We start from the raw sequence: 27,422 nt of genomic DNA on the forward strand, positions 1-27,422 counted from the left end.
CCAGGAGGCTTGCTATTTTAAATTAACAAAAAAAAACAATTTCTAAACCTACCGGTATGTGATCCACCAGAGAGAACCAGCAGAACTGGCTGGTGGAAATCACCACATTGCATCATTGTTTTACTTAAAGAAGGTTTTTTTAGGGTTACAAGATAATATATGTCCCCTTTTTTCTTAAAAAAGATATTTGCAAGCTGTAAGCCTTAAGTTGGAGAGCATGAGGTGGAAAGTAACTACCACAGACCTAACTGTACATGTGAAGACTACAGAAATATGACATGGTGTAATTGTGGATTTACTTACAGTGAGCTTACATTATTTGGCAGTAATTTTAAGTTTTCAGTAAGTATTAATGCTGTCCAACGTACAATTTTAATCATGCTGAATCATTTTTTTTGTATCGCAAAAGGGAGGAACTTGATCAGGTCAGAAGTAAATTGTGAATAAACTCGTAATAACATGAAAAACAAAATTTAAATGTGGAAGCTAGATATAATATAACCAACTAGAAACAGTTATGAAGTAAATATATCTGTAACGCAATCCTTCACATATTATCGATATATCTGATTATTTTAATTCATTAATTACATAGCCTAATTAAACGTACAAAATGTATAATTTATGACAATGTTTACATTTAAATATCTTACTTCATTAAAAATTGACTAAAACCATGTTGATATATTTATTAGTTGAGTACTTAAATTTCCTCAAATATTTCCAACAGTTATCAAAGCCAGAGAAAACCGTAATGTTATAGTTGTAACGGCACCTGTGGCCGCCAGGACAGACAGAATGTTTATCGTTGCCGTGGAAACACCTAGTGTAACGCAAAAGACCGCTACACAAGGAAGCTACTGAAAGCTGCTGTTCTGTTGCTGTATAGCTGCCTTGATAAAATATTGGGGGGGTGTGGTAGCTGAGAGAACTCCCATGATTCCCCGCTAGCCTCGACGTCATCTTTTGTTATTGTAGTATTGATTGAGATCCCCCTGGCGGCGGAATCTACATTTTGTGTCTTTAATTACATTATTCTCTTAATCGATTGAGTGTAAGAATCATAATGTATCAATTCCATTTCATGGTTTTTGTTCTTTTCTTCTATTATTTGTATACTTTTGTATTTGGTTGAATACATAATTGTATAAAAACACTATAAAAAGCTGAGTCATGGAAGATTGATCAGTAACTTTAATTCGTCATCATAAATAAATGATTTGTTAGAGCACATAAAACTACTTGTCAGGGGAACATGTTGGTATGTGGCACATTGACAATAAAGTTGTCGTGATGGACGAGAGTCAATATGACTCATTAACAAAGGACAGACATAGAAATGGTTTTCCTAACATAATCAGCACAGAGCATAAAGTAGCATGAATATGGTTTAAATACTTTACAGAGTAAAAAAAGGAAACAGACCCAAAAAAAAGACAAAAACCTCATCAGTGCGCTGCAAAAGCTATTTTTCTCCAATATTTTGTACCGTGTTAGTCTGATGAAATTGCTCCTGCATTAAAGATTAGTTTCCATGTAACCGAGGTTGAAGTTGTGTAAAGGGGAGATAAAACAAGTTTGAGCACTTCTTGAGATGTTGGAGATGTAGTATGCCTGACTTATATAATGCATGCCTTATGTAAGACTTATCATGTGGGAATGTCTGGAGCTCCAAGGAAACATGCAACAGCTTTACATCACAAATATAATATGCATTTTTAAATAGCTTAGTAGACATGGATGCAGTAGAATACATTAAAGTTCAATGAAAACATTTCAACATAAGTCATCTCCATTTGCTTCCTAATCTATCCTGTTAGTGTTCTTTCTCTCTCCTGTAGCACAGTGGCATTTTGCAGCCAGCACTGAATCAGTTTGCTGATGGGGATCAATAAGTCCATTTTGCAAGTGATAGCAGATGTTGCATAATGACAATTCTACCGTCCCCACTGGATCAGACCCAATAGGTTAACGACCTTAGTGACGTTGGCAATGTTGCATCATTGCATGTTCAGCATTTTCCGACTTGTGACATTTTTTTCGCCTGTTTTTCGCTCGGTCAGCGCCAGTCTCTGACAAAACTGGCGTCGTAAGCAATCGGCCTAATGCAGCAAATAACTTAGAATTTTTTGTCATATACATAAATCATGACTGTGTTCATTCACTGTCACCTTCTTTGGAACTTTTTTTGCTGAGCATGTTTGTTACAATGGGAACAGTTTTGGTCTTCACTCTGGTTTTAGTTGAAGCTCTCAGCAGTAGCGGCTGGTCTTATGGTGATCTTGGTCGCCTTGAGGGAATACGAGGGCCCTGTGCCCGGCTTCCAGTAAATACCTTTTCGTCTCATAGAACGCCCTTTGGCCCTCAACCACATATACTTTCCATTAAGGTTGGTTTCTCCACAGGCATTGAACCACCAACCACCTGGAAATGGAACAAGACAAGAGACATACATTATATAAACATTAGTTGGGCTCTACAATTTTACCAAATCAGCCTGTAAATCTGTTTACCTGTGTAATTGCGAGCACAGTTGGAGTTTCTGTTGTTGTGATTATTTCTGTCTTTTGTGGAGAATCGCATGCCGGTGCTGTTGGCCATGGCATCGGATAGGTCACCAGAGAAGTGGCTGACATGGATTACATAGTCCTTGGAAGAACCCTCCAGTGAGAAGCGGTAGTCAGCCCAGTGCTTCTCCTCCTTCCAGTCCTCCACATCAATACGCAGGATGTAAACTCCCTGCTGTGTCAAGCTGTGGATCTTCTTCAAGCCCAACCAGTAGTCCTCTGCAAAACACATCAGTCCGTTTTTATCACGTTGAGATACATACGTTCTTCAGACATTTCAAACATATAGTATATTCCCAGGCTGTGCCTTTTTGGCATAATAATGTTAGTTTCTGCTTTGTTTCCAATATAGTTAGAGACATCCATATTGAACCAGAGCAGCCATTCGTCTAAATACACTTTCTTGCCTGTGGTAGATTGCTTAAGAAAACTGTAAAGAAACAATTACTGGGTTAGTAATTGTGCATATTGTAGTGACTTGATGCCTGCAGGAGTCATTACTTTTGAATGTGGCATGACTGCACTTAAGAGCTTCTGCCAGCGAGGGCTTCTGGGTAAACTGCCAAAACATGTTGAATACTCGGTCAATACAGGAAGTCTCTTTGTCAGTTCAAGGCAGTGGTGTAAAAACAACTATTTCCTATGACCATGCATGCAGGAAGTACTTGAAAATAACTCTCCTGCAAACTTAAATCTCTGAAGTTTCGCTGAAAAGTACACTCATTAATTAATTGCAACAAGAAACAGTTCAAAAGGGTTTCGAAAGTGGCATAAAACAGCATATTATTAATTGAATGCCAAGTCAAAAACTCACTTTCCAGATCTCCAAAGCCTTTCTCATACTCATCCCATGTCTGGTCAAAGTCAACTGAACCACCGACCCTGCGTTGGATGACAGTTGAACCTTCATCTGTTGAATGGATTAGAAATATATGGAAGTTACTGAACAATGTGCTCAAATGTTTACACAAGTATCAGGAAGCCTCCTTGTCATGGATAATGTGAATGGGAAGTCCCCATGAGTGTCTGCCCTTCGGATAACCTGTTCTAGTGGCTAACTAGCTTGATTCCTTTTTATTTCATCCTGACCTAATGAAATGGTCGTAAATACCAAGGCTTAAATTAATACATGTCAGCTCCTCTGAATACACAGTACAGGGATGGATACAGTAGTTTATTCTTAATTTGAACTCAGTTAGTTTCAGTCTGACCCACCTGAGCCCATTTCGCAGTAGACGTTGAATGGCTCAGTTTGGTTTGGCTTGATAACGTAGATTCCACTGTTTGCCTCGCCTTTGTTAAACAGGTCACTGCAGTCTCTTGGGAGGTCTGAAACACAATGATTAAGGTTAAGGCAGCCACTTCCCCCTTAAACTTCTTATCTCTACATTTATTTTTAAGAACATTTATCACACCAACATTTTAACTAACATAATACATTTGAAAGAGTTTTACCATTGGTGTCCAGACCGGTTGAGTTTCCCGTCAGATATTCAAACATATCAGAAGCTGCCAGCTCCGAATTCATTGGCTTATCGACTGTATCTTGAAAGCTGTCAAAGTTTAGCTGCAAGAGAGTGCACATGAATCAACTATGGTCAGTTATGTTATCCTATGAAGTGGTTTCCCTTCAATAAGGCATATCATATTCCTATTAAAAAAAAGGATTTTCATGGAGAGTTAAAACTGCCTCAATAGATTATAACAAATAACAGATATTCTGCCTGTAGGGAAAACATGTTGTGATGTATTGTTTACCTTTTCCTCTAGATTTTTAATCTTAGTTTTCTGGTGGTCAAGCTGATCATGCTGCTCCCTCACAGCATTCAACAGGCTGGTGATCGTTTTTTCTTGTGCTTCAATCACCTCCTAAAAAAATGTGATCATAAAAAACAGTTTAAGTAAATTGAAGTCCTTTTGGTGCAGTTTAATTTGCTTACTCTTCTCCTCTGTAAAAGGTCATTTATATTACAATAACTGATCCAAACATATAAAGGAAACACTGAATTGTTTCAGTGCCTTTTAGCTCCTTACCTTGAGGGTAACCATCTCACCAAGCTGGTCAGCAGGGACCAAACTCTGCGACAGTCCCTGCAGCCGCTCCTCCAGACTCCCCACTTTGCTCTGCAGCTGCATACGCTCCTGCACGATGTTGTTGATCTTGGAGTTAATTTCCAGCGACAGGTTCCTGATCTCCTCATTGTTGGTCTTCAAGAAATTGGTGGTCTTCTTCAGCTCCTCCTCTTCCTCCTTTATCTCTGACGTGACCACCGAGAGCTGGTAAAAAGAGCGGTCGAAAATGTTCAACTTTTGGAAGATGTCGTTGATTTGGGCTTTGGTCTTGTGGACGAACTCCCGTAAACTCTGGCCTAGCTGAAGGAGGCCATTTGCAAGTAGACGGACATCATCCAGCATGGCAAAGCGAGACTTTGCTTCGGTTGGGCTTGGTTCTGTGGTAAAGCCCCGGATGGAAAGGGTGGTGTACTCTGCTCTACCTGAGGTTTCCAGAGGGATAGAAGCAATGGCCGTAGCTAACAGCAGCAACAGAAAACACTTCTTCATCATGACTTTCTTGTCCAGCCCTGGATTCTAAAAGATTTTCTCATACAGAGTTTTACTGTCTTGCTTTCCTCTACTCTGTGCTTTACTCAACACTGGTTTCCTTTTCTATGCCTCGAACCTAGACTTTCTTGCTGGTTAAATGATGTGAGAGCAGTGGCCGCCCTGTGTTATATACTGCCCTCTCGGTAGAGGAGGGGGGATTAGCTGATCATTAAACCCTACTATGTTTTAGCTCTGCACCCTACCTCCTCCCAAATCCCTCTCGAGCCCTCCCTCTCCTAAACAAACAAATCACAGCAGTGAGCAAATGACATATACAACCCCCCCTCTTCTGTACTGCCCGTTTAACCCCAATCCCCTCTCCATACCACACCCCTGTTCCCCATCTGTAGTGCATAGCTTTAGCTGATCAGCAGAAAGCCAACAATGGCCATCACAGGCTTTTGATGGATCGTCAGTCTGATCAATCTCAAACCTGATAACCCTGCACACACTTTGCTCTGATTGATAATGCTGTGTGTAATTAATGCTCTGGGGTTTGATTTAGCGCCCTGCTGAATCAGCCTAGCACCCAGCTCTCTCTCCCTCCTTCCTTCCTTTTTTTTTTTGCATGGGGAGGGGAGTGAGCCTGTCATCTGTGCCAGGGTTGAGCTTCTGGGCATGAATGATGTTAAGATGTTGAGAGAGTTTGGGCAGTGTGTACTCATCATCTTGGTTTTATTGCTCAGACTTGTCATTTTTTTATCAACTTTATAATGCCATGTGTGATATTTTTCTATGCCAGGGGACATGAAATGGAGAATATACAGTTTACTGATTAGCTTGCAGCTTTTAAGGGATCAGTTCTGTGCACCGAGTCCTATCGTAAAAAAACAATCTTTATGGCAATTTCTTAGTAAGTTGTTTTAGGGAGACTTGCAATGTTGGTGAAATATGTCCACTTTCAGCCAGCGAGTGAGGAACTAATCAGTGAAATGACTCGGTGTAGTATTTAATTGCAGTATAAATATTTATTCTTCTGGCACCAGATGCTTTGTGGTTCTCAATCTCAAAAGTGAACTTGTTCTGTCAGGGTGTCAAGAAAGCCTTCCAAACTGAATGATTGCTACGTCTTGCAGTCACTACTACTTTGGCTAATCAGAGCTAAGAATTGCTTCTTGTCCAGGTATGTTTACTTTGAAAATGTTCTATTTGGAAGCTTTTATTTCAGCGTTTGTTATTGCCCTTAACATTTATGTTCATTTGTCAGCTATCTGGTCACTCTGTATGGCGAAAGCAGAGATTTGAACATCATTATGTAAGATGCACATCGAAGAGTTGTAGAGAGTGTTGTGGATATTTGGCCCTTAAGTTACCCTTGGTTTAAAATGGAAACATTTTAGTACCCTATTACAGTAGGGTGAAAATACCATACAGTCATTTTAATGAGCTTTGTCCAGTAATTTGCGGTTATAGGGACGGATTACCTCAGCACACAGTAATGACAAACTGCAGGCTTATCCATATGAAAAGAGCAGAAAGAAATGTTCCTATAGAAAATAAAAAAAAATGACCACTGATGGAGTGAATGTTCCAGGAATTTGCTTAACCAGCATAAAGCTGATATTCAGTATCCTTCATGCCAGCACAGCGGTAAGAGCAAGAGGGTAAAGGGTTTTGAACCTAACATGAGCTGCTGTTCTTTCCGCAGTGAAGCGAGCATCTTTCTGCCTGATTTAAAATAAGAGCTTTTATCTTCACTGGACAAATAACAAACACATGCAAATCACTTAGTAAGGCGCTGGGTCGTAAAGAATCAGTTGACATGATGCACAAAGACTCAACACATTGGCTCCCGAAGATATACTTATCAATTTGCTATTTGCATTCAAGAACACAACGTTTCGAGCCAGACCGGGCTCTTCATCAGGTGCTTGAAACATTTTGTTCTGTAGCAAATAAATAAGTATATCTTTGGGAGCCATGGTGTTGTGAGCCTTTGTGCATCATATTAAATAACAAACACTCAACCACCTATTGAACTACCCATTGAACTCAAATCAAAAAATATTGCTCACTTTCTTATGCTGCTGTCCTTTTGTAAAATGTTATCCAGGTAAATTCCTATTGAACGCAAGTTTTGAATTCCCATACTGCTGTATCGGTCACCACACCAATTACAGTCATGCATTCTACCTGTAATTCCTGAGGTGTTTTATGCGGGACCTTTCAAGCAAAAGTCAATACATTAGTTTTTTCAGTTGTTGAACCTAGTTTGGAGGATTGCTCTGATGATTTGTTGTGAGTCAGTCCTTTGTTTCATGGTTCGATGTTGTGCATACCACCAACCAGCTCCCAATGCTAATGTGAATTTTTGCCATGTTTAATGGAGGCAATTAAAGCAATAAGTACCACAGAGTGCTGCATTGACAAAAAAATTAAAAGCTAACCAGGATGCATCGCCGCAAAAAAGCTGTGCAATGCATCCTGTTTTCATGGCAAACTTTACCCATTTCAACTGCATCTCAAAGTTTTACTGGAATTATGCAGAATTATTCATTATATAGTTTCTGGTTTATTCAAAGAAAAAACTAATTATATTGCTTCAAAGTAAAATGTGCACATTTCAATGAACTTGAGACAGCATTGCTTATTAATTAATGATTAATGTCCGATGCCTACAGAACATAATCCAGTACTGCTAGATCACTGTAATGTGGCAGTCATGACTGTACAGGATAAATTAAAGGATCAATCAGAACTATAAAGAACTTGCCACACAATTTGGGCAGGATGGGCCATGCTACAAGATGTCTTGACATTTGTTAAAATGTGAGCAATGTTTTAATTTACAGTATGTTAGATTCATTTGAATATTTTTTATTCTAACAACTACATAAAGTGAGTAAACTTCGTTTTTAATGCCTTTCGTCCCTTCAGATTCACTGACTATGGTTGTCCTTCTGACAGTCAGTCTTGTTTCTTATTTGCCTTTCCTTCGCTGCATTACCCAAATTACTAGAAAATGCTTTTGTCTTTCACCTGGCCTATGACAAAGATTATGCTGATCTATGTTTAGACTCAGTAAACAATGACTGTGTCCCCTTATGTGGTCTCTTGACTAGAATGAGGAAGGTATCCAGCTGTTATTTCAGTTAGGAGTCTATTGGGACACCTACAGTGCAGAGTTTACTTTCAGGGTATCCCTGTGTACTTATTAACCTAAGATAAATTTGAAGAGAAGAACTGACCAATCAATGTGAATACCTTTGTGCTTATATGGGTATTTCAGCTTTTTGACGGTGAAGTCATCCTTAGGTCTATTTCAGTTCATAATCAACTCTCCCACTTTAAAGCTGCCAATAAAACTGTTAGAACATAATAGATGGCGGGTAGCAGAATAAGAAAATGAGTGAAATTCTAGTCAATACAAGACGAGACATTCCCACGCTTCTTTGTCCGTTGTGATTCCAGCTGTGGTCTCAATGGGGCCGTCCCCCACAGGCTTGACTACGTCATTGCGGTTTGTCAGCTGATCCTGGTTTAATTTTGCCCTTCCTCCTGTGAGCGCCCCCCCCCCCCCCCTCCCCCCTCCCAATGGTCTATTGACCAGTATTTTAACAGCACAGAACTAACACTATTAGTTTGACTGAAGATAATGATCACAGATGCAACATTTTACCACAACTTTTAGTTTGTTATTAAAAGAAAACTACCAGTACTTAGCAGATTGTAGCTTTCTAGTCATTGGGCAGAATCAATAAAAGGCAACATTAAAATGAATTCAAAGAGAAAGTTATCTATTATGTATAATGGCTAGTTAACGTCATGGTTAATCTTGATGACCACTGCTCAGCCTCAAGTGCTGTTGAGTTTGTGCGTCACCTCGGAGACAGGTTTTTAAATTGTATTCGCTCATGCAGAATTGTTTTCTTAAATGTTACCACCTTTGCATCATGTCAACAACCTCTCACTTCCTCCTCATTCATCAACTATCCTAACTTAACTTAACAACGTAATTGATCAATTTTATTCATAGACAGATGCCATTCTTTCTGAAATTTGAAGGGTACTACTTTCAAGTTTTGCACCCAAATTTACTATAATAATACTTTACTTGTGTACCACTTTGCTATACAAGTAACAAAGTGCATCACAACAGACAACAAAAGCAGATTATAGAATAAAATATTAAAAATAAAAAGTAAAAGCTTTTTGTAAAAGAATGTCTTAAGTAGAGAAGTAGATCGAGGGACTCTAGTTCAAGCCTGATCTCTTCTGGCAGGCTGTTCCAAAGTCTGCGGGGGGACTCTAACAGCTAAAGCCCTGTCCCCTTTAGTTTGGTGGTTTTGGTGGATGGTACCTACTGTTCTGGCCTTGGCCTCTTATATTTATCAGTTTGTTGAATCTTATGTAACTGTGCCAGGAAAACGGGACATGCACTTTCAAAGACGCTGAGTTTATGTCAGAGCATGAGGTCACGGGTTAAGGTTATCTTGACTTTCTTTAATACAGTATACAACAAAAAGAGATGAACAATCTCTGACATGACTTAACCTTTTTATTCATTCTTAAGTATATTAGCTTATAACACAAGGTCAAAACATGGATGTGGATATCTGTTAATTAACGGAAGTCATTATATGTGAGCATTGCATTTTTAAAGTCTGAAAAGTTCAACATGTAGGGTTATATATTCAACATATCCTACATGCTTTGGGAGTGACGTAGCATACAGTATAAAAGGTTATTTCTGGGAGACAAATATTCTTATGGCTACTGTCCATTATATCATTTACATACTATTTAAAAATGTCATTCTTTGTTTGCAAAGTTTTTTTTCTTTGTGATCTAATGTTTGTGTGAGTTATTTAAATAACATAACTCATGATGTGTCCTGTTTTTCTCTGCTTGTGTCCGTCTGCTAGGAATCTGCTGTATGTGAACCCTCAGAGTCTAAACTTCGCTAACCGACAAGGCTCCGCCCGCAACATCACAGTCAAAGTGCAATTCATGAATGGAGAGGATCCAAACAATGCAATGCCGGTATGCCATGAAATGTGTCACACTATAATACACTTTAGAAATATGTGTATTGATGTTGTTATGTTGACAACTGATGACTCTATCATAAAACGAAAAAAGTGAAAACAGGGGTTGGGTGTAGTTGCTGTTATCAGCAGTTTGAATGCTACCAAATCTGCTCAGGGTAACGTTTTATTCATCCTACAGGTGATATTTGGGAAGTCCAGCTGTGCTGATTTCTACAAAGAAGCCTATACTTCTGTGGTGTACCATAACAGGTGAGTTATTTTGTCTTCATGACATCTTTTGGTTGGAATTTTCTTTACTGAGCACTGTAAGAAATGTGTGACAGGGATAGTGATTTATCACTGGTAAAACTCTCCCATTCTAAATATCCTTTATTGTTTGACCGTTACCTGCGTTTCAATATAAGATGAATCCCTGCTGTTATAATCATTAGAACCTGATTTATGTCACGACCTCTGATGGCAATCACGTTACCTGTGAGCTTTGGAACTTTGAAATACTTCGCTCAGTTTAAAATTAAATCCACTTATCTTCACCTTTTCATTTAACATCAGCGCAACATCTCTTACTCTTACACTTCCATTAGCTCTTTTGATGGCATCCATTAAAGAACAGGTTGAATCAACCTTCTGGACCGTGTGAGGTGCTGCCCTTGGTACACGTTTTTTCCCGCTGTACATAAGAGCTAAGGGGTCTCTAATATTTTATTTTATTACCACTATTAGGGCTTTCTTTACGACATATAGAGGTTTGTCATTTGTCACCCAGGGGTCAAACTTTCAGGGCTAATATGATCGACCTGAATGATGTACCTCTGTCGAGGACAGTCGTGCATCTAGAATTAATCCAACCAATAGAAATGATTATAAGTAATGGACGTTTTACAGTCTGAATTGTACTCAGAATTGCTGTAATATTTTTCTTCAAAAAAACTCACATAAAGGAAAACTTCTGACAAGGGAAAGTTGAAAGGGAAAACAATTATTTCATGAAAAATGTTTTGAAATCTGGAAAATCTTTCACCTTGTACTTGTAGTTGCTTTTGGAAATAAAGTTGCTTCTAGGACTTTTCACCCTAGAGGTTTTTCTTTCTGGTCCAACATTTGTTCCCGTGAGAAATGAGGGCACTGCTGGCCCCTTTTCATCACTTTTCCTCATTTCCACCATTAAAGTGATCCTGGTGTTTTTGTTGGTGGGCCTGCTGTAGTTGGGACTTATTTGTTTTTGAGCATTGGCCTGCAGATAAAGTTTCCTCCTGGGGGACTTAAAGAATTCAGCCAAAGTAATTTACGATGTGTTACGTAATTTCCTATTAGACAACTTTTTTTTTCACAATGAGGTTCTGCTACGTCTGTAGACCAAGTCCCAAAGTTATAAATGGACCCAGGCAGAAAAGTATGCTGTATATAAATAGTACAACAGTGATGGAAATGTGCTTCTTGTGTCCAAGTCTATAGCTAGCTAGTGTGTAAGTCTGTTTGGCTGGAATCGTACAGCATGAGGAGGTAAAACTATTCATATTAGTTTCCATAAATGAGTCTTTTAAAATGTGCACAGCAGTATTGAGATGGCATTGACCACTGAAGTCAGGAAAGAAAAGCGGTCATACCCTTTGCGGCCCTCGATACAAAAAATAACCTCTCATAGGTAAAAATGGAACTGTAACTCATTAGTGTCTGGAGTTACAACTTGTTTTGGTTTTATAGTTTGGTCATGCAACAGGAGATCAATAGTGAATATATAATTAAGGCTATACAGTTGAGGTGTATTGCCCTTGAGATGTCAGCCTTAGCAAATATTTGTATCTACTTAGAGAGGACACTAATCTGTTGTCCTGCGTATTCTGTCACCTATTGAGTAGTTGTATTTTACGGTTACGATTTGTTTCCAACAGATCCCCCGACTTTCATGATGAGGTCAAGATCAAGCTGCCTGCATCCCTGTCGGACCACCACCACATTCTCTTCACCTTTTACCACGTCAGCTGTCAGCAGAAGCAGAACACACCGCTGGAGACCCCTGTGGGATACACGGTATGAAACAGTCATGTGATCATCCGATGGTTGAGGCTAACAGTTATTTGCGCTCATTCTGTTGGGAGGTTCAGGCAGGGATAGGTGTGAACAACACACAGAATTGAATCTTGATTTGTTCTTGTCTTCATTGTCTGTAGTGGATCCCCATGCTGCAGAATGGACGTCTGCGGACAGGACACTTCTGTCTGCCTGTGTCTCTGGAAAAACCTCCACAATCCTACTCCGTTCTCTCACCAGATGTAAGATGCATTTTGTAAATAATGAATCAACTACTTAAATGATAAAAAAAAAAAGAAAAGCATGAATGTAGTTACATATACTGAAAGGGGGAAGAAATTCTATTTTTGCAGATGTTGTTGCAATAATGTTTAGACTTTTATTACTGTCTTTCAGTGACTTCAGAGCACCCTTTGATGATGTTGAATCTCAGCTGTCCACTCAGGCTTTTTTTTGGTACCCTTTGTAAAATGTTCTTTATTCAAATGATTTAAAAAAAATGGGTGTTTGTCTCTTTAGGTTCCTCTCCCAGGGATGAAGTGGGTTGACAACCACCGAGGAGTATTTAATGTGGAAGTGGTGACTGTTTCAGCCATCCACACACAGGTAACAGTAATGTGTATATCATATTACTCACTGTCTTTTGGGGATTCAACTTCACCACCTCTCCTCCTCCTACTCTGTCTCCTCTTTACGGATGATGTCATTGCTCTATATCTGAGCGAAGGGAAAATGTAGCTGCACAATTTACTCTGTATCCTGCTTTTCTATTTTGTTGTTATATCAATTTCTGTCGAATCCTTTTTATACATGAACACAGGTTACACTTTAAAAAATCAGTTACAGTGAAGACAAACGGGCTGTTTTCAGGTTTAGACTGTACACCCTCCCTAGCATCAGTTCATTAGTGGGTGAACCTCGCCTCACCAGTAATTTACTGGAGTCTACTCCATCTCTGTGTCGGTTGGGGTGTAGAGGGCTTGACTGTGGTCCCTAGGAGCCTAACTGGGACTAATGTGCTCATAAATCACTGCTCCTGGCGCAGATTAGACTTGCTGGGTTCTGGTGTGTTCTTGTAGTAGCCTTCGTTTTTGTGGATTCCACTTGGTGAGCCAACTTAAGACGAGTAGATCCAAGCTTACTTTTTTGATGACTACCTTCTAGCTTTTTCTACTTTAACTTTCTCTACCTTTAACACTGTTGTGATTTTTTTTCCTTTAGGGTTAGGCTAATTCAATTTTTCTTGCTGTCCTCTTTTCTCTGCACCCATCTTGATCATCCCTCTCTCCTTTTTTCTTGTCCTGTTTTCCTCATCTTGTGTATCTTATGTCAACACATATCTTACATTATCCCCTCTCTCCCTATCCAGGACCAGTATCTGGATAAGTTCTTCGCCTTGGTTCACGCCCTGGACGAGCACATGTTCCCAGTCAGGATAGGTGATATGCGCATCATGGAGAACAACCTGGAGGCCGAGCTCAAGTCCAGCATTGCGGCGTTAAACTCTTCCCAGCTGGAGCCAGTGGTTCGATTTCTTCACCTTCTGCTTGACAAGCTGGTGTTGCTCGTTGTGCGGCCGCCAGTCATTGCCGGGCAGATTGGTAAGATATTTTATTGCACTAACCTGATAAGCCATAGATCACATATTGATTAACCTCCAGCTTGGAGGTGTTAATCTCTCTAGTATAGTAAGGCATACATTTTATCACCTCAAGCTGTAGAATGTAGCTGGAACAGATAATGAAAAAAAATTGAATAAATAAAATGAGGTCATAGTAACTTGGCCGCCTTTGCTGTGTATGTATTTTCAAACTCTGGTTTGTCACCACTGCAACTGTTTCCATTCAGAGTTTCCCTCCTACATCAGTTTTTGATGTTTGAAATAGTATCTTTCATTCGTGTGTATAAATGTTCTAAAACTGAAAAATGGCAAGGATCAGCACAAAGACAAATAAAATAGTGTACAAACTAATGCTGAGATGCTGCTGGACACTTGTTATAGGAGATGGATGTGACTCAGGAGATAGAGCGAGCTGTCCACTGATAAAGAGGTCGGTGGTTAGATCCTCACCTCTTACTGTCCTATTTGTTGAAGTTGAAACATCTCCTCAAGTCTTCAGAGAAATATGTGAAGAAGATTTAAATGTTGCCACTCTGCTGTGTTCATTAAGTTAAAAAATCAACTGGAATATAATATCTTTACTACACTTTCATGAAAGTATTTGAAGTAGATATGATTCGTTGATGTAGAAAGGGTAAATAAATGCTATTGAACACACATGCTTAATACCGAAATGAGTGTTAACAATCTGGATGGCATTTTGATACATTTTAGCTTGGTCTTATTGGTTACCATTTTTTTCCAGTGGGGTCACTAACAGTTTATTCCTCCAAGCGGGGACATGACAGAAAAATGTTGAGAACCACTCACATAAACAGACTTCTAATTATTCAAATTCAGCAGTAATTGTATAAATATATATATACAGTACATATATATATTTTTGCTGGTCAGCCGTTACCCAACTACACAATATGTAGAATGTACAATGTCTTAAATCAATAATGTCTTATTCCATGTCTGCATTGAAACATGTCAATGTGTGTTGGTGGGTTTGTGTGTTTAGTCAACCTGGGCCAGGCATCCTTCGAGGTCATGGCATCCATAGTGAACCGTCTTCATAAGTACTTGGACACCAGCCAAGACATGCATGGCCGCAACGGCCTGCTGTCATCTTACATCCACTACGTCTTCCGCTTGCCCAGCGCAGACCCCAACTCGCCTTCCCCAGGTATGTTGAATGTTAATATTAAATATTCTGTGTCTTCTTTTCTGTTTTCTCCCTTTTAAGTTACCTTCATTCAACCCACCTTCATCTTCACTGGGTTTCTATTGTCAAACCTACTGGCCATAATTTTTCCTCTTCTATTTCTTTTTATCTTTTGCTTTTTTCCCTCCCTGCATCTATTTTTTCTTCTGCCTGCTCAACACAGACCCCAACTCATCCATAACAGGTACAAACAACTGTGGATCTTAACATTGCGAGCAATTGTTGTTCCCTCCAAAATGACAATATCATGCTTCATGCTTCTTTCCACTCATTTTCCCGTCAAGTTTGTTTTTATGATCGTCGTGGAATAAATGTACTTAACACTGTATTACCCTTTATGTTTGCCAAATTGAAGTTGTAGAATCGTGTCTTGGTTCATTGGCTCTTTGGTCTGAAGTGGGGTTATTACAAATGTACATGTGGGCATTGGGCGCAGAGTAAACATGCAACCATCATGTCAGTGGACCTTCATTGTCTTCCTAGAAGCAGATAGCCAATCATATACCTTTCTCCCACTTTCCTTTCTTTGTTTTCCCAGGCCCGGGAGGGTTGGGAGGTTCGGTTCACTATGCCACTATGGCTCGTTCAGCTGTTCGCCCAGCGAGCCTCAACCTCAATCGCTCCCGTAGCCTTAGCAACAGTAACCCTGACATCTCTGGTACTCCCACCTCTCCTGACGATGAGGTCCGCGCCATCATTGGCAGCAAGGTAAAGCTTTGAATTAATATCTTTCAATTTTTACATCAGCCCGTGACTTCTTTAGTCTCAGATAGATATCAGTTTGTTTTCTGTTAGGGCAGAAAAAAAAGGTGCTCAAACCCAAAATATTACACGTGGTTCTCATGCGGACAATAGACAGAAATAGAAGTGACAGTCAGTAAAGTCAAATGTTGAACACAGCTGCAGCTCTTGACTGATCTGTGATGTATTTGAGACACACTTATGTAAGGTGATTGAACTGAATCCATAGCTCTAAACGCACACAATAGGCAGGTCCCCCCATGTGCTCAGTGTCCCGTGGGGACTATTTTATCAGCATGCAAACTGTATGGCAAATGCGTAAACACAAGACTGGACATCTTATCTCTGTAACCTGTGTAAAAGCAACCTGACACCCACACAAACATATGCACGCCCTCACAATGCACAGTGTTTGCAGGTTGTGAAAGGCATCAGAGAGACATCTGGTTAACAGTCACATCAGCAAAGCAGATGATGGCAGGATGATACTTTAGCACATTATTTGAATAGTCATACATCTTTTAAAGGCGTTATTAACAGCCTAAGTCTCTTCTGGTTTTCTGAGTATCTTTTATTTTATTTATTTTCGTGTTATGTATTTGCCTTGAATGATTCCCCACTTTTTTAATTTAACCTGAGCAGTGAGTGAATGCAGCCCTTTGTTTAATGAATGTTCTCTTTGCCTCTTATATTTAACTAAACCTTTCTTCTCTTGTCTCTGAGTGAGGGGGGGGGTTGTTTCTTACACAGAGACTAAAGGGGAGAGAGAGAACCTAAGTGCTTTGCTCCTCTGTGGTGATGATTTGGATTTTTTAATTTACTGACAACTTAACCTTTGTTTTGGTCCTTTGGCATCTTCCAGCAGTCCTGACCACTGAACCTCTTTAACCTGTCATTATTCCTTCCCTCCTCCTTCCCTCCCCCCGTGCTGCTCGCTCACTCCCTTGCTTCCTGCCTGCCTTGTGTCCTTTGACCTTGGCACACCTAGGGCTTAGACCGCTCCAACTCGTGGGTGCACACCATGGGCTGTAAGAGTGCCCCCTGGGGATCCAGCCCTGGGTCTGCTCCAGAAACCATGCAGGTGGTTTTATGAATGCCCCGTCCTTCACTTTGCCTCACTGCTAAAACAGCTCACTCTTTTCACCTTGAAGGGATACTGGGATATTTGGAGTTTTGGTTTATTTTTGTACTTTGCCAGAAGTCCTTAAGAAGGGCATTTTCTCCCTAATGAGTATTATAAGAGAGTTTTTTTTGTCCTGAAGTCATGATCACATTTTTCATTTATAGATCCAGATAATCATAAAGCTACTTCCAGACTTTTTACAACACTTTTTGCTGAGTTTTTTTTTCAAACTAGAGAGATTCCTACCCTGAAGACATAAAGTCCAAAACTTCAAAATATTACAGTATTCTGGTAAACTTTAAATCACAAGCCTCCCATGATCCCTTACATGGGAGTCACAGCCGCCTCCATGACCCTCTGTCTCACTCTAGAGTCTGAAGTGTCATCCCTTCCACTTATCACATCTAACACCTCTCTTTTTCTCGGTGCTTGCATGATTCAACACGTAGACTTAATCGGCACATTTCAGTCCCTCTTTTTATCTGTAATTTCTGGAACATAGTTGGCCTCCTCTTTCTCTCCGTGTCGTTCTGCCTGTTGTTTTGGGTTTATAGTGGTCTGTTGTGGCTAAACCCAAAACCAAGGCACACTGTAAGGATTGTTGGAGTAGAAGAGAAAAAGGGTAGTGTTAGAAATCCTCAGACTAGACTCTTTTTGAATTCATTTTCATTTCATAAATTCTTTCTTCTATCGCTACTCTCTCTCTCTTTCTGCATTAACCTCATAGTCTCCACTCTCAACTAGAATCCCTGCCTGACTCTGTACTAACCCTACATAGCAATCACTTTGTCACTGAAGCATGGTATCACTGTGAGTGTGAGTGTGTGTATGTCTGTCACCTTTATTTTTCTATCTTCATGTGACGTTGTGTCCTTTTTTTGTACTCATTTTCAGTTTTTATGACATGGAGACATGTTTGTTTTGTTTATATTTGTTTCTCATTTACACATCTGTTATTATTAATGTCAAGAAACTGAAATTATATCACTTCTGCTTGCTTATTGTACACAAAATAAGATTAAAACATTGAATAAATAGTGCCAATATCCACTAACAATTGATCAACATGATAGGCATACTCTGCCTTTTATTGGTAACTCTTTTAGAACTAAAAATGTTATTTCCTGATTACATTTTACACCTATGAAGTATTCAGTTCACCTGGAGGGATTCAGAATCATTAACTCAAAGAATTTCTTTCCTTGAGCTCTAGCCATTTTGCTCCCCTCCGTCAAGGGAATCAAACCACAGATGACTGTTTTAGATTCCATGTTCATTTTTAAGTGTTGTGGCCCTATCCTGTGTCTAGTTGTTTATTTGTGTTTCCATGTGTTATAAGTGTGTGCAACAGATCACTGAGCTGTAAAGTGTGCATGTATGTGGTAGACCCAGCAGACACATTTTCCCTGTGTGCTGTGGAAAAAGGTGCAACCCCCTTTCTCCCGTTGCTCCTCCACTAACCTTGTTGTCACCGTTCCATTCATTCCACCCATAGGCCATGGAGCGCTGTGGCAATCGCATGTCTTCGCACACTGAGAGCGCCAGTTTCTTGCAAACTTTAACAGGACGGTTGCCCACAAAAAAGGTAGAGCCACTTGCACTGGGGGAGGAGCCAACCCCCGCCCCGCTCTGTACTCGCCTCCTCACCTGTCTTGTCTGTGGATGTGTGCCTCTCGACTGGTTGATGTTGTACTTGGTGGCTGTGGAGTCTTGTTGAATGCTGAATGTCTTTGATCTGCCTGTTTTCCTGAATGTGTCACAGTGATTTACATGTGACATGAATGTTGTTGTCTGGGAAGTCTCCTTTCATTTTGCACTATTTACTCAAATATTGAGTGCATGTTTTTTGTTTATTTATGTCTTTAGTGTAGAGCGACATTCAAGTCAGTTTACTTTTACTTTTATAAAGAGATACTTTATGTTAAATGTAAATTTGAAGAATGAAAAAAGGTATCTTTACTAGATTATCTCCCCACAGAGCTTTAAACAACAATGTTAAGTTTTGTTGGATTGTTAATAATCAGTTGTCAATGTTATTTTCAAGAAGCAGGATTAATGCTTCTTTTAAAGACACAAATACAATCTCAGGAGATTAACAAATATGTAATTTGTATTGTTTAGCCATCACAATTAGTTTCACTCTAAATCTTTATCTTGTATATTCAGCACTATTAAGGGAGGCTTGCCAGACTCATGACAAGAGTTAGCCGGACTGTGTTGGATGTTGGTTTTACATAAAATACACAAACAGGATTAAATGATCATAATAATTGAACAAAAAAATCACCAAAAATGTAACCATTAGTCCCATTATCAGGAAGTTTAATGATGACATCTTTTGCATGATAATACTGGTAAATTGTCATTACCTCATTAAGAGCCAAATGTTGCTGCACACAAATCTCAATCATGCTATATGTTTTTTTTCTTCAACATGTAATGTATGTCAAAGTGTTGTTGGTAAGATGTTTAGGAAATAAAAAGTTAGACTTAATTTCAGTGTAGAGACCCGAGCGCTCAACTGAACCGTGTTTTCTTTTCGCTTCTCTTTTATTTCATGTCACAATCCAGTTGAATAAATATATGCTTTGGTTTCCAGTTAAAACTATATTTACGTAGTCTGTTCACAGCGTGTAGACCCAGGGAAGGTTTAAATGTTTAAGATGGACACTGATGCTTCTTCTGGTGCCTCACATTCTTTCTGTTTGTCCTTGTTGCCTCTCCTACTTTGTCCCTCCCTTTCCTCTTTTTTTGTCTTCATCTGTGTACTTTCCTGATCTACTCAGCTCTTCCACGAGGAGCTGGCCCTCCAGTGGGTGGTAAGCAGTGGAAGTGTCAGGGAGGGCGCTCTACAACAAGCCTGGTTTTTCTTTGAACTCATGGTAGGAGACAAACTATTTTTTTACAATTAAAACTTCTTTGATTCATATATTTTACTATACAGTCAAAAACATTATTTACTCTGCGGTACTTGTCCCATGACAATATCTCATGTTCCATCCAAACCTCTTAACCACAGGTGAAGAGCATTATCCACCACCTGTACTTCACTGATCGTTTGGAGTCACCCAGGAAGAACCGTTTCCCAGAACGCTTCATGGATGACATCACAGCCTTGGTCAGCACCATCGCTGGTGATATTGTGTCTCGCTTCCAGAAGGTAAGTAGTGGCCATGTGAGGTGTGTGGAAGTGGTAGAGGGGCATCTAAGAAAAAAAAGTCCATTCAAGGGAATTCAGAAAAATATATATTAAATTTACAAATTGTTTATTAACAAAATGATTTTAAAGATTGTACTGTAAATGCCAGTTTTGCCTACACTTTTGTAAAGTGGCAGTAAATATTTGAGACTGCCAAGGGTGTCCTGTAACATCATTTTTCTAAACGTCTTAAAGAATGTGTTTCTGATCCAAACAGGACCTAGAGTTGGTGGAGAGACTAAACACTAGTCTGGCCTTCTTTCTCAACGATTTGCTGTCAGTCATGGACCGAGGTTTTGTCTTCACCCTTATCAGGGCTTACTGGAAACAGGTAAGTGCCTTTTTTATTAAGAACATATTCATGCATAACTCAAACTTTTTTTAATTACATCACATATTGACACACTCTGAGCCTTTTCTTAAAACAAATGAATGTGTACTGGTTTCTGTCTTCAGGTGTCCACAAAGCTTTACGCTCTGCAGAACCCGACCCTGGAGTCTCTGAGGCTTGATTTCTTGAGAATCGTTTGCAGCCACGAACACTACGTTACCCTCAACCTGCCCTGCAGTCTGCTCACCCCTCCTGCCTCCCCCTCCCCCTCTGTATCTTCAGCAACTTCACAGGTCAGATAAAAAGTGGATAGATTAGAACACCAGCATACATAATTAGAAGCGGGCATAAGAAAGTCTAATGAAAGCACTTTGTGATAGTTTTGTTGGATCAAAAGTTTCCTCTTTAACTTACCATATAGATAAAGATAAAACCCTCATGAAATTACTCTGCCTCATTTATAGGAAAATCAATAAGGTACGGTATTAATAGTCTTATTTATTTAAATGTCCTGTTTCTCTCTCATCCACAGAGCTCTGGGTTCTCCACACATGTCCAGGACCAAAAGATAGCCAACATGTTTGAGCTGTCCGTCCCTTTCAGAGAGCAACACTTTCTGGCTGGACTGGTTCTGTCCGAACTGTCTGTAATACTGGACCCAGAAAATGAGGGGTTAGTATGCTTTGGATGCAATCTTACCTATAAAAAACAACAACTTGTGGTTCAGTTCCAGGCATCTAGGGATGTTAGGGATGTTAATGACAAGGCAGTGCATGTGTTCTATATGTACGAGTGTCATATTGTCTGTGTTTAACTCTAAAGTGTTGTAATGAAAAGAAAGCGATATATTCAGTCAGAAAGCCATATGTTCAGTCTAGAGGCTCTGTATCTGTTGGAAAATATATTTCTGTAAAAGCATAGAACTCGGTTGGTATGTGTCCTCATGGCTTTTCACACTTTGATAAAGCATCTCTTTGTTCATTTCTAATTGTTCTCTTTCTTACTGTAGGATGTTCGGCCTACATAAGAAAGTTGTGAGTGTGGTCCATAACCTCCTGTCCAGCCATGACTCTGACCCGCGCTACGCTGATCCTGAGGTTAAGGCCAGAGTCGCCATGCTTTACCTTCCTCTTATCGGCATCGTCATGGAGTCACTACCACATCTCCATGATTTCACAGGTACATCTAATCAGATTTCCCACAAATTAAATCTGTCGTGAATGAGGCTAGCTGCATGATGGCACTAACTGATGATGGCACTCGACACTTGTGCAATTTGTCTCTTGCATTATGAGGCAGGTCGAGACATAATGTGGCAAATAACTGGAGCTAAGTAAATTATTGCAGGTTGGTAGGCAAGTCATGTTGCCTACCAACTCTCCCTCAAGCTCATGTTAAAAAATTAGAAATGAATAACATTGGTCTTGATTACCTCTACAACAAACACTTTTTCTCATTATAGTGTCCCCACAAGAATTGAACTTAATGTTTTAGATTACATTATTTACCCTTATCCCACTAAGTCCCATTAGTAGGTGAATTTTATAGTGTCTCTGTGTTTGCGTACCAGAGTCCCATAACCAGTGGGGTCGGCCAGGCGGTCCCCAGGGGGCAGCGGTTGGCAGCAGTGGAGAAGAGGCAGAGGGCGACGGTAACAGCTTGATCAGTCAGACTGTCGCCATGGCAATAGCAGGCACTTCCACGTCTTCCCCAATGTCCCGACCAAGCAGCTTCTTGCTCAACTCGCAGGTGAGCTGGTGTTTGTGATAGTTATAGTTCAATAGTCTGAACTAATATGAGGCTGTTGTTTCTTGCAATCAGTGTAGTTTTTTTATTTATTATTTTCCTGCTGTTATTTTTTCCCTCCTCATTAATCTCTCCAGGCGAGTCGTCAGCACGGTAGCTTCTCGGCCGAGTCAAGTCGTAGTCTGCTCATCTGTCTGCTGTGGGTGCTGAAGAACGCAGACGAGCTGGTGTTACAGAAGTGGTTCACAGATCTGTCTGTGTCACAGCTTAACCGCCTGCTGGATCTCCTCTACCTCTGTGTCTCCTGCTTTGAGTACAAGGTAACATCCACAGCAAATACACCACTAACTAAAGAGACAGAAAGATTATTATCGATAACGGCCATCATATGCAGGGAACTACAAATGTTACCAGAGAGTAATAAAAATAAGAAGCAAGTTGACATTGTTCAAATTGTATCTAAATGTTCTAAATCTTTGGTAGACAATAAGTTGTGCTTTTTCCTCTTTCATTCTTAACCCATGTTTCACTGGAGTAAAGTTGTCACAATGTTTTATACTTTGATCATATTTGATATCACCATTCATTTTAATGATCAAAAGTACCAAAGCTTTATAAAAACTTCAAATCCTCAGTTATATTTAAACCAAAAGCTTCTGTGAGCCGAACAGAGAGAACTCTTCTCTTATGCACAAATACATTGGCTGTGTTTTGCTACTGAAACGTTGCCGATGCGATTTAGACAGTGTGCAGGAGTTTGTCTGCTTTTTTGTTCATTAAAAACAGAATAAATACCAAATATTGGGAGTCTAGGACTTTTGTTTATGTTGCTGCGGTATAGCAAAAGGAAGCAATACTGCCAAAGTTTGAACAATATTTACAAAGAAGGGGCTCAAATTGAATTCGAGCTCTAAGTGGGAGCAGAGTCAGTTTTTTTTAATTCAGATTCTACCACACAGAAACAGACAGAGTTAGAGATTGTTGCTTTGAAATCCACCGTTTGGTCGTTTGCTCTTTGGTATTTTGTGTTAAACGAGGTGATAAGCACGTTGTTGGTCATTCAAAGGCAACGCTGTCAGCTTTCTAAACTAGAAGTCGCTCCACACATCCGTCCTTCAGCTGCAGTCTGTTTGAGAGGAGCAGCAGCTGGCTGGTTCAGTCTGTTTGATTTTTACTAGTATCGTATTGAAGTTTCAAATTCTGGTATTTGTGACAACCTTACACTGCTGCCCCTTCGCTTCGTTTGCTGAATTTGGTGATAAAAATAAGGCAGACAACTTGCTACTTTCTATGCGACAATTATCTATTTCTTGCTGTGTATTTAAAGCTCTTTCTGCTGTGCAATCTGTTTGCTTTTTCAGTCCTTGCACATATCCCTTGCACTACTAACCTGCTTTGCTTGCTGAGTGCTGTGCTTCAAATAACTTCCTTGCTTTCCTCTCCTGTCTGTCTGCTCACCCTCTCCATCATGGATACAAGGCCCATGTTGTGTTCACCATGCAGGGGAAGAAGGCGTTTGAGCGAATGAACAGCCTGACCTTTAAGAAGTCCAAAGACATGAAGGCCAAGCTGGAGGAGGCCATACTGGGCAGCATCGGAGCCAGACAGGAAATGGTGCGACGCAGCCGCGGACAGCTAGGTAGGAAAACGTGGTTTGGCACATTGACACGCACGACAACAAATCGTTGTAAAACACTCAATGGTAAAAACTACAAATCGATGCCATGGAAGGCTTTAAAAAGTCAAACTCCAAGTGTGAAGTACAGAACACATGAATGACTGACGCCAGCATCCACACTCCACACATGTACAAACAGAGTGCACACAGAGAGCTGGACCCTTTGACAATAATGCAGATCAGAGTCAGCCAGTCGGCCAGAGTCAGGTCACGTTTTCACTGTGTACACACTACCTCTTTCACCACCAATTTAAAAAGTAAATAATCCTTTCATCACAATTTAGAGCGGAGTCCATCTGGCAGCGCTTTTGGCAGTCAGGAGAACCTGCGATGGAGGAAGGACATGACCCACTGGAGGCAAAACAGTGAAAAGATGGACAAGTACGTTTTTTTAAAAACATTGAATTCACTTCTTAAACTCTCACATCATGATATAGAAAACGCCAAAAGATGCTCACACACAGATCATTCATTGTAATCAGTCAATGTGAAGGAAAATGTCCGTCCCCATTGCAGTCATCATCTCAACGTGTTGTTCATTGTTATAAGTAGAAGTCATCATTTGTTGTTCAATAATTAACATACTGAAATGACAAGGAAGACAACTGTAGAAGTAGCTGTCAATCACAGGTTGCCACAACAATGCTTTACTGTTTTACTTTTAGGTTCTTAATTTACAAAATGAATAACAAGCTGTATTCAGACTTGAAACGTATTATATAGACAAAAAAGGTCTTTAGGGAAATGTTTCCTGAGGTCATAAACCAACAAGAGGACTCTCTCCCTGCTGGTCGTTTAAAGAATGCAGGTTTAAGTCTCAACCGTGTTGGCTTCACTTTTTAAATCTGAAAGTTTATTTAATTTATTATATACAGCTATGACTGTGTGAGCAAAAAAAAAAGTATAAATATCATATTTTAAACAGATAATCAGCAACTATGCTTGATCCTTTCAGTAATGATGAACTATCACAAACTCGGCCAAACCCCATTCAGTTCTCATCGTTCCCATGTTTGCCCTGAAACTTCACGTCTATGTTGCATGCACTCTTTAAAACAGTTTTGTATCTTATGTCACTTTATTCAGATGGTGACAAAACATACAAAGCTATGCTTGATTTCATTTGAAATTTCATTTTCTTTCCTGTTCATTGGTCAATTCAGCTCCAGCCTTTGTTTTTCTGTTAATTTCCGTTTGTTTTCTCACGTTGCTGTGTGTTGATGTAGGAGTCACAAAGCCGTCAGGTATTGTATGGTCCACATTTGCTGTGTGTTCACTTGAATTTCCCTGCTGCTTTAGTTCCTCGTTCATAGTGTATTCAGGTGTGTGTGAGCAGTTAAGACAGTAAATATGGATAGAAATGGACACGTTAGTTTTTGCTGAATTTTCTCCTGATTAGGTTAGCTTTTACTGTTGCTCAATCTGCTACTTAATTCAGTTGTTCTTAACTTATCTAGCCACTTATTCAGCAATGTTATGGTTCATTTCCTCTCCATGTTGACTTCTTAAGCTCACACATGCACACAAATACACCAACAATTACCCCCTCATGCTGGTTCCTCCCGCCCCCCCCAATCCCATCAGCCCCTCTGTCCTGGTAACAATGTCTGTCTCAGGGTTGATAACGGTTGCATTGGGTCTGTTTTGCTTCTTAACCAGTGTGCTTCTTGTTTTGGGGTTCTGATTGGTGTGTCTTTGTGGTTGCTGCTTCAGTAAAAGAACAAGACTGTTATAGAAATAGCTCTTGTTCGGCATAGATTGTTTGACTGTTAGATTAGCAAATATAAGTGTATATATAATAGGGACCAAAAAGCGGTCCTAATAAAGCTTAACATGCCTACAAGTTACAATTTTAGGTATGATTATAATTTTATAATCAAAGGTTATAAAAGGTATAATTTTATGTAGATGTACAACATTTTGTCATAGTGTCCCACCAGTAGACAGATGTAATTACTCACTCACTGCCTTCAAACCTGCTAACCCTCTGGTGAAGGAAGATTTGGGTATTGACTATCAGCATGTATTGTTTCTGTGGATTTGAGGTCTATGCCTTGCTGGTTGAGAGACATCTTACATTGTGAATATAAATATAGATATGCTAACTATTTTTGAAAGTTTGTGCTGTTTTTGTTGTGAAGGTATTGAATTACAATGGTACACAATTTCCCAGTTTGGGATCAATAAAGTATATCTATCTATCTCTCTCTCTCTCTCTCTTACAATGAAAAATCCCAAAACACACACACCTCCCTAAGTGGGTGCTGGATAAAAAAAAAGGAATAGGTATAAAGAAGCAAACAAAACTGTTGGTTGTTTTAAGTTTGAGGAAGAGCATATTGGCTCCAGATGTCACTTATCAATAAATCATTTAAACAGGATCTCCTTGGTGTGCGGATTTTGTTTGCTTCTATATACCGAGGTGTCATATTCCATAGAAGCTTATGAAAACAAGAAAATGTGCTGAGATTCTACTCAGCTTTTATTTTTTTTATTTTATAAGCATTTCTTTCTCCTCCTACTTTGTACTGAACTGTGGCCAATGGCTTGCATGTGGCGACTGGAAGTCTTTGCAATCTTCCAAAGTTTGTCATCAGCATCACAATTTTAAGTCATTTTTGTAATTATTGTATTTTTTCTTGATGATAGGACCAGAGCAGAGCTTGAACATGAAGCACTTATCGATGGAAACCTGGCAACAGAGGCCAACATAATTATTCTTGATACTTTGGAGATCGTTGTGCAGGTATGCAAGTGAACTTCATACTGCATTTACCACTGCAGAGTGAAACATGCACGGCTTTTTTTAAAGATACCGGAGTAAACATAACCCTATTTGCTAAAACAACTGCATGTTTCTGCAGACGGTATCAGTGACTGAGTCCAAGGAGAGCATCCTGGGTGGGGTGCTGAAGGTGCTGCTTCATAGCATGGCCTGTAACCAGAGCGCCCTCTACCTCCAGCATTGTTTTGCCACACAGAGGGCGCTGGTGTCAAAGGTAAGAGGTTTGGAAAATCATCCTTACAATTTCCTTTAGACTTGATATCTTTTGTTGCATTGTGTCACTGTGAGTGCATTTCTCTCTGCATTTGTAGTTTCCTGAACTGCTGTTTGAGGAGGAGACAGAGCAGTGTGCTGACCTGTGTTTGCGATTGTTGAGGAGCTGCAGCAGCAGCATCAGCACCATCAGGGCCCATGCGAGCGCCTCCCTCTACCTCCTCATGAGGCAAAACTTTGAGATTGGCAACGTGAGTACAACTGAAATACTAAAGGTTGACAAACAAACTCCCCTCTGTAGTAAAATGTGTTCATGCAGGATGGGTTAGTAAATGTTAGAGACTCTTTTTTAAAGTGATGAAAATAAATAAAATTCCCTGTACCAAACATGTCTCTAGAAATAACCTTAAATTGAAAGATAATTGAAAATAAGTTTGTATAGCCTTTTATTTTGCAGGCCTCTCTCTAATCTCTTCTATTATAGAATTTATTTAACCAGTCATTAGGAGAAGCTTATTAATTGCTAGTTTTCCTGATATCAACTATATTCTTGTAGTGGTTTTATAATGTATTATTTTACAT

General features: G+C 39.7%; 2 protein-coding genes across 22 annotated transcripts in view; one reads left to right on the forward strand and one right to left on the reverse strand.

The window, feature by feature from the left end:
- The window catches only part of dock7 (dedicator of cytokinesis 7), a 49,668-nt gene that overhangs the window by 12,518 nt on the left and 9,728 nt on the right, over positions 1–27,422 (forward strand). For 4 of the 21 annotated variants that reach the window (XM_061034365.1, XM_061034359.1, XM_061034357.1 and 1 more), the window contains exons 15-39: positions 10,037–10,154; positions 10,341–10,411; positions 12,055–12,193; positions 12,334–12,435; positions 12,713–12,799; positions 13,563–13,794; positions 14,821–14,985; positions 15,188–15,208; positions 15,563–15,732; positions 16,754–16,846; positions 18,384–18,473; positions 19,675–19,770; positions 19,908–20,048; positions 20,305–20,418; positions 20,544–20,711; positions 20,951–21,090; positions 21,428–21,597; positions 21,989–22,167; positions 22,302–22,484; positions 23,644–23,803; positions 24,127–24,223; positions 25,069–25,086; positions 26,492–26,588; positions 26,707–26,841; positions 26,939–27,091. In XM_061034365.1, the coding sequence (XP_060890348.1) occupies positions 10,037–10,154; positions 10,341–10,411; positions 12,055–12,193; positions 12,334–12,435; positions 12,713–12,799; positions 13,563–13,794; positions 14,821–14,985; positions 15,188–15,208; positions 15,563–15,732; positions 16,754–16,846; positions 18,384–18,473; positions 19,675–19,770; positions 19,908–20,048; positions 20,305–20,418; positions 20,544–20,711; positions 20,951–21,090; positions 21,428–21,597; positions 21,989–22,167; positions 22,302–22,484; positions 23,644–23,803; positions 24,127–24,223; positions 25,069–25,086; positions 26,492–26,588; positions 26,707–26,841; positions 26,939–27,091 (3,139 nt within the window). The remainder of the gene's footprint in view (positions 1–10,036; positions 10,155–10,340; positions 10,412–12,054; positions 12,194–12,333; positions 12,436–12,712; positions 12,800–13,562; positions 13,795–14,820; positions 14,986–15,187; positions 15,209–15,562; positions 15,733–16,753; positions 16,847–18,383; positions 18,474–19,674; positions 19,771–19,907; positions 20,049–20,304; positions 20,419–20,543; positions 20,712–20,950; positions 21,091–21,427; positions 21,598–21,988; positions 22,168–22,301; positions 22,485–23,643; positions 23,804–24,126; positions 24,224–25,068; positions 25,087–26,491; positions 26,589–26,706; positions 26,842–26,938; positions 27,092–27,422) is intronic. The other 17 variants (XM_061034360.1, XM_061034363.1, XM_061034368.1 and 14 more) reach the window with 14 other exon arrangements.
- Positions 1,172–5,264, reverse strand: angptl3 (angiopoietin-like 3). The gene is made up of 7 exons (XM_061034356.1): positions 4,602–5,264; positions 4,326–4,436; positions 4,023–4,134; positions 3,783–3,896; positions 3,382–3,477; positions 2,514–2,786; positions 1,172–2,424 (listed from the first exon to the last, which is right to left on the reverse strand). The coding sequence occupies exons 1-7, from the start codon at positions 5,130–5,132 to the stop codon at positions 2,240–2,242; spliced, it is 1,422 nt and encodes a 473-aa protein (XP_060890339.1). The 5' UTR covers positions 5,133–5,264; the 3' UTR covers positions 1,172–2,239.

The sequence above is a fragment of the Labrus mixtus genome, chromosome 3 (assembly GCF_963584025.1).
Source record: "Labrus mixtus chromosome 3, fLabMix1.1, whole genome shotgun sequence".
Taxonomy (NCBI): domain Eukaryota; kingdom Metazoa; phylum Chordata; class Actinopteri; order Labriformes; family Labridae; genus Labrus; species Labrus mixtus.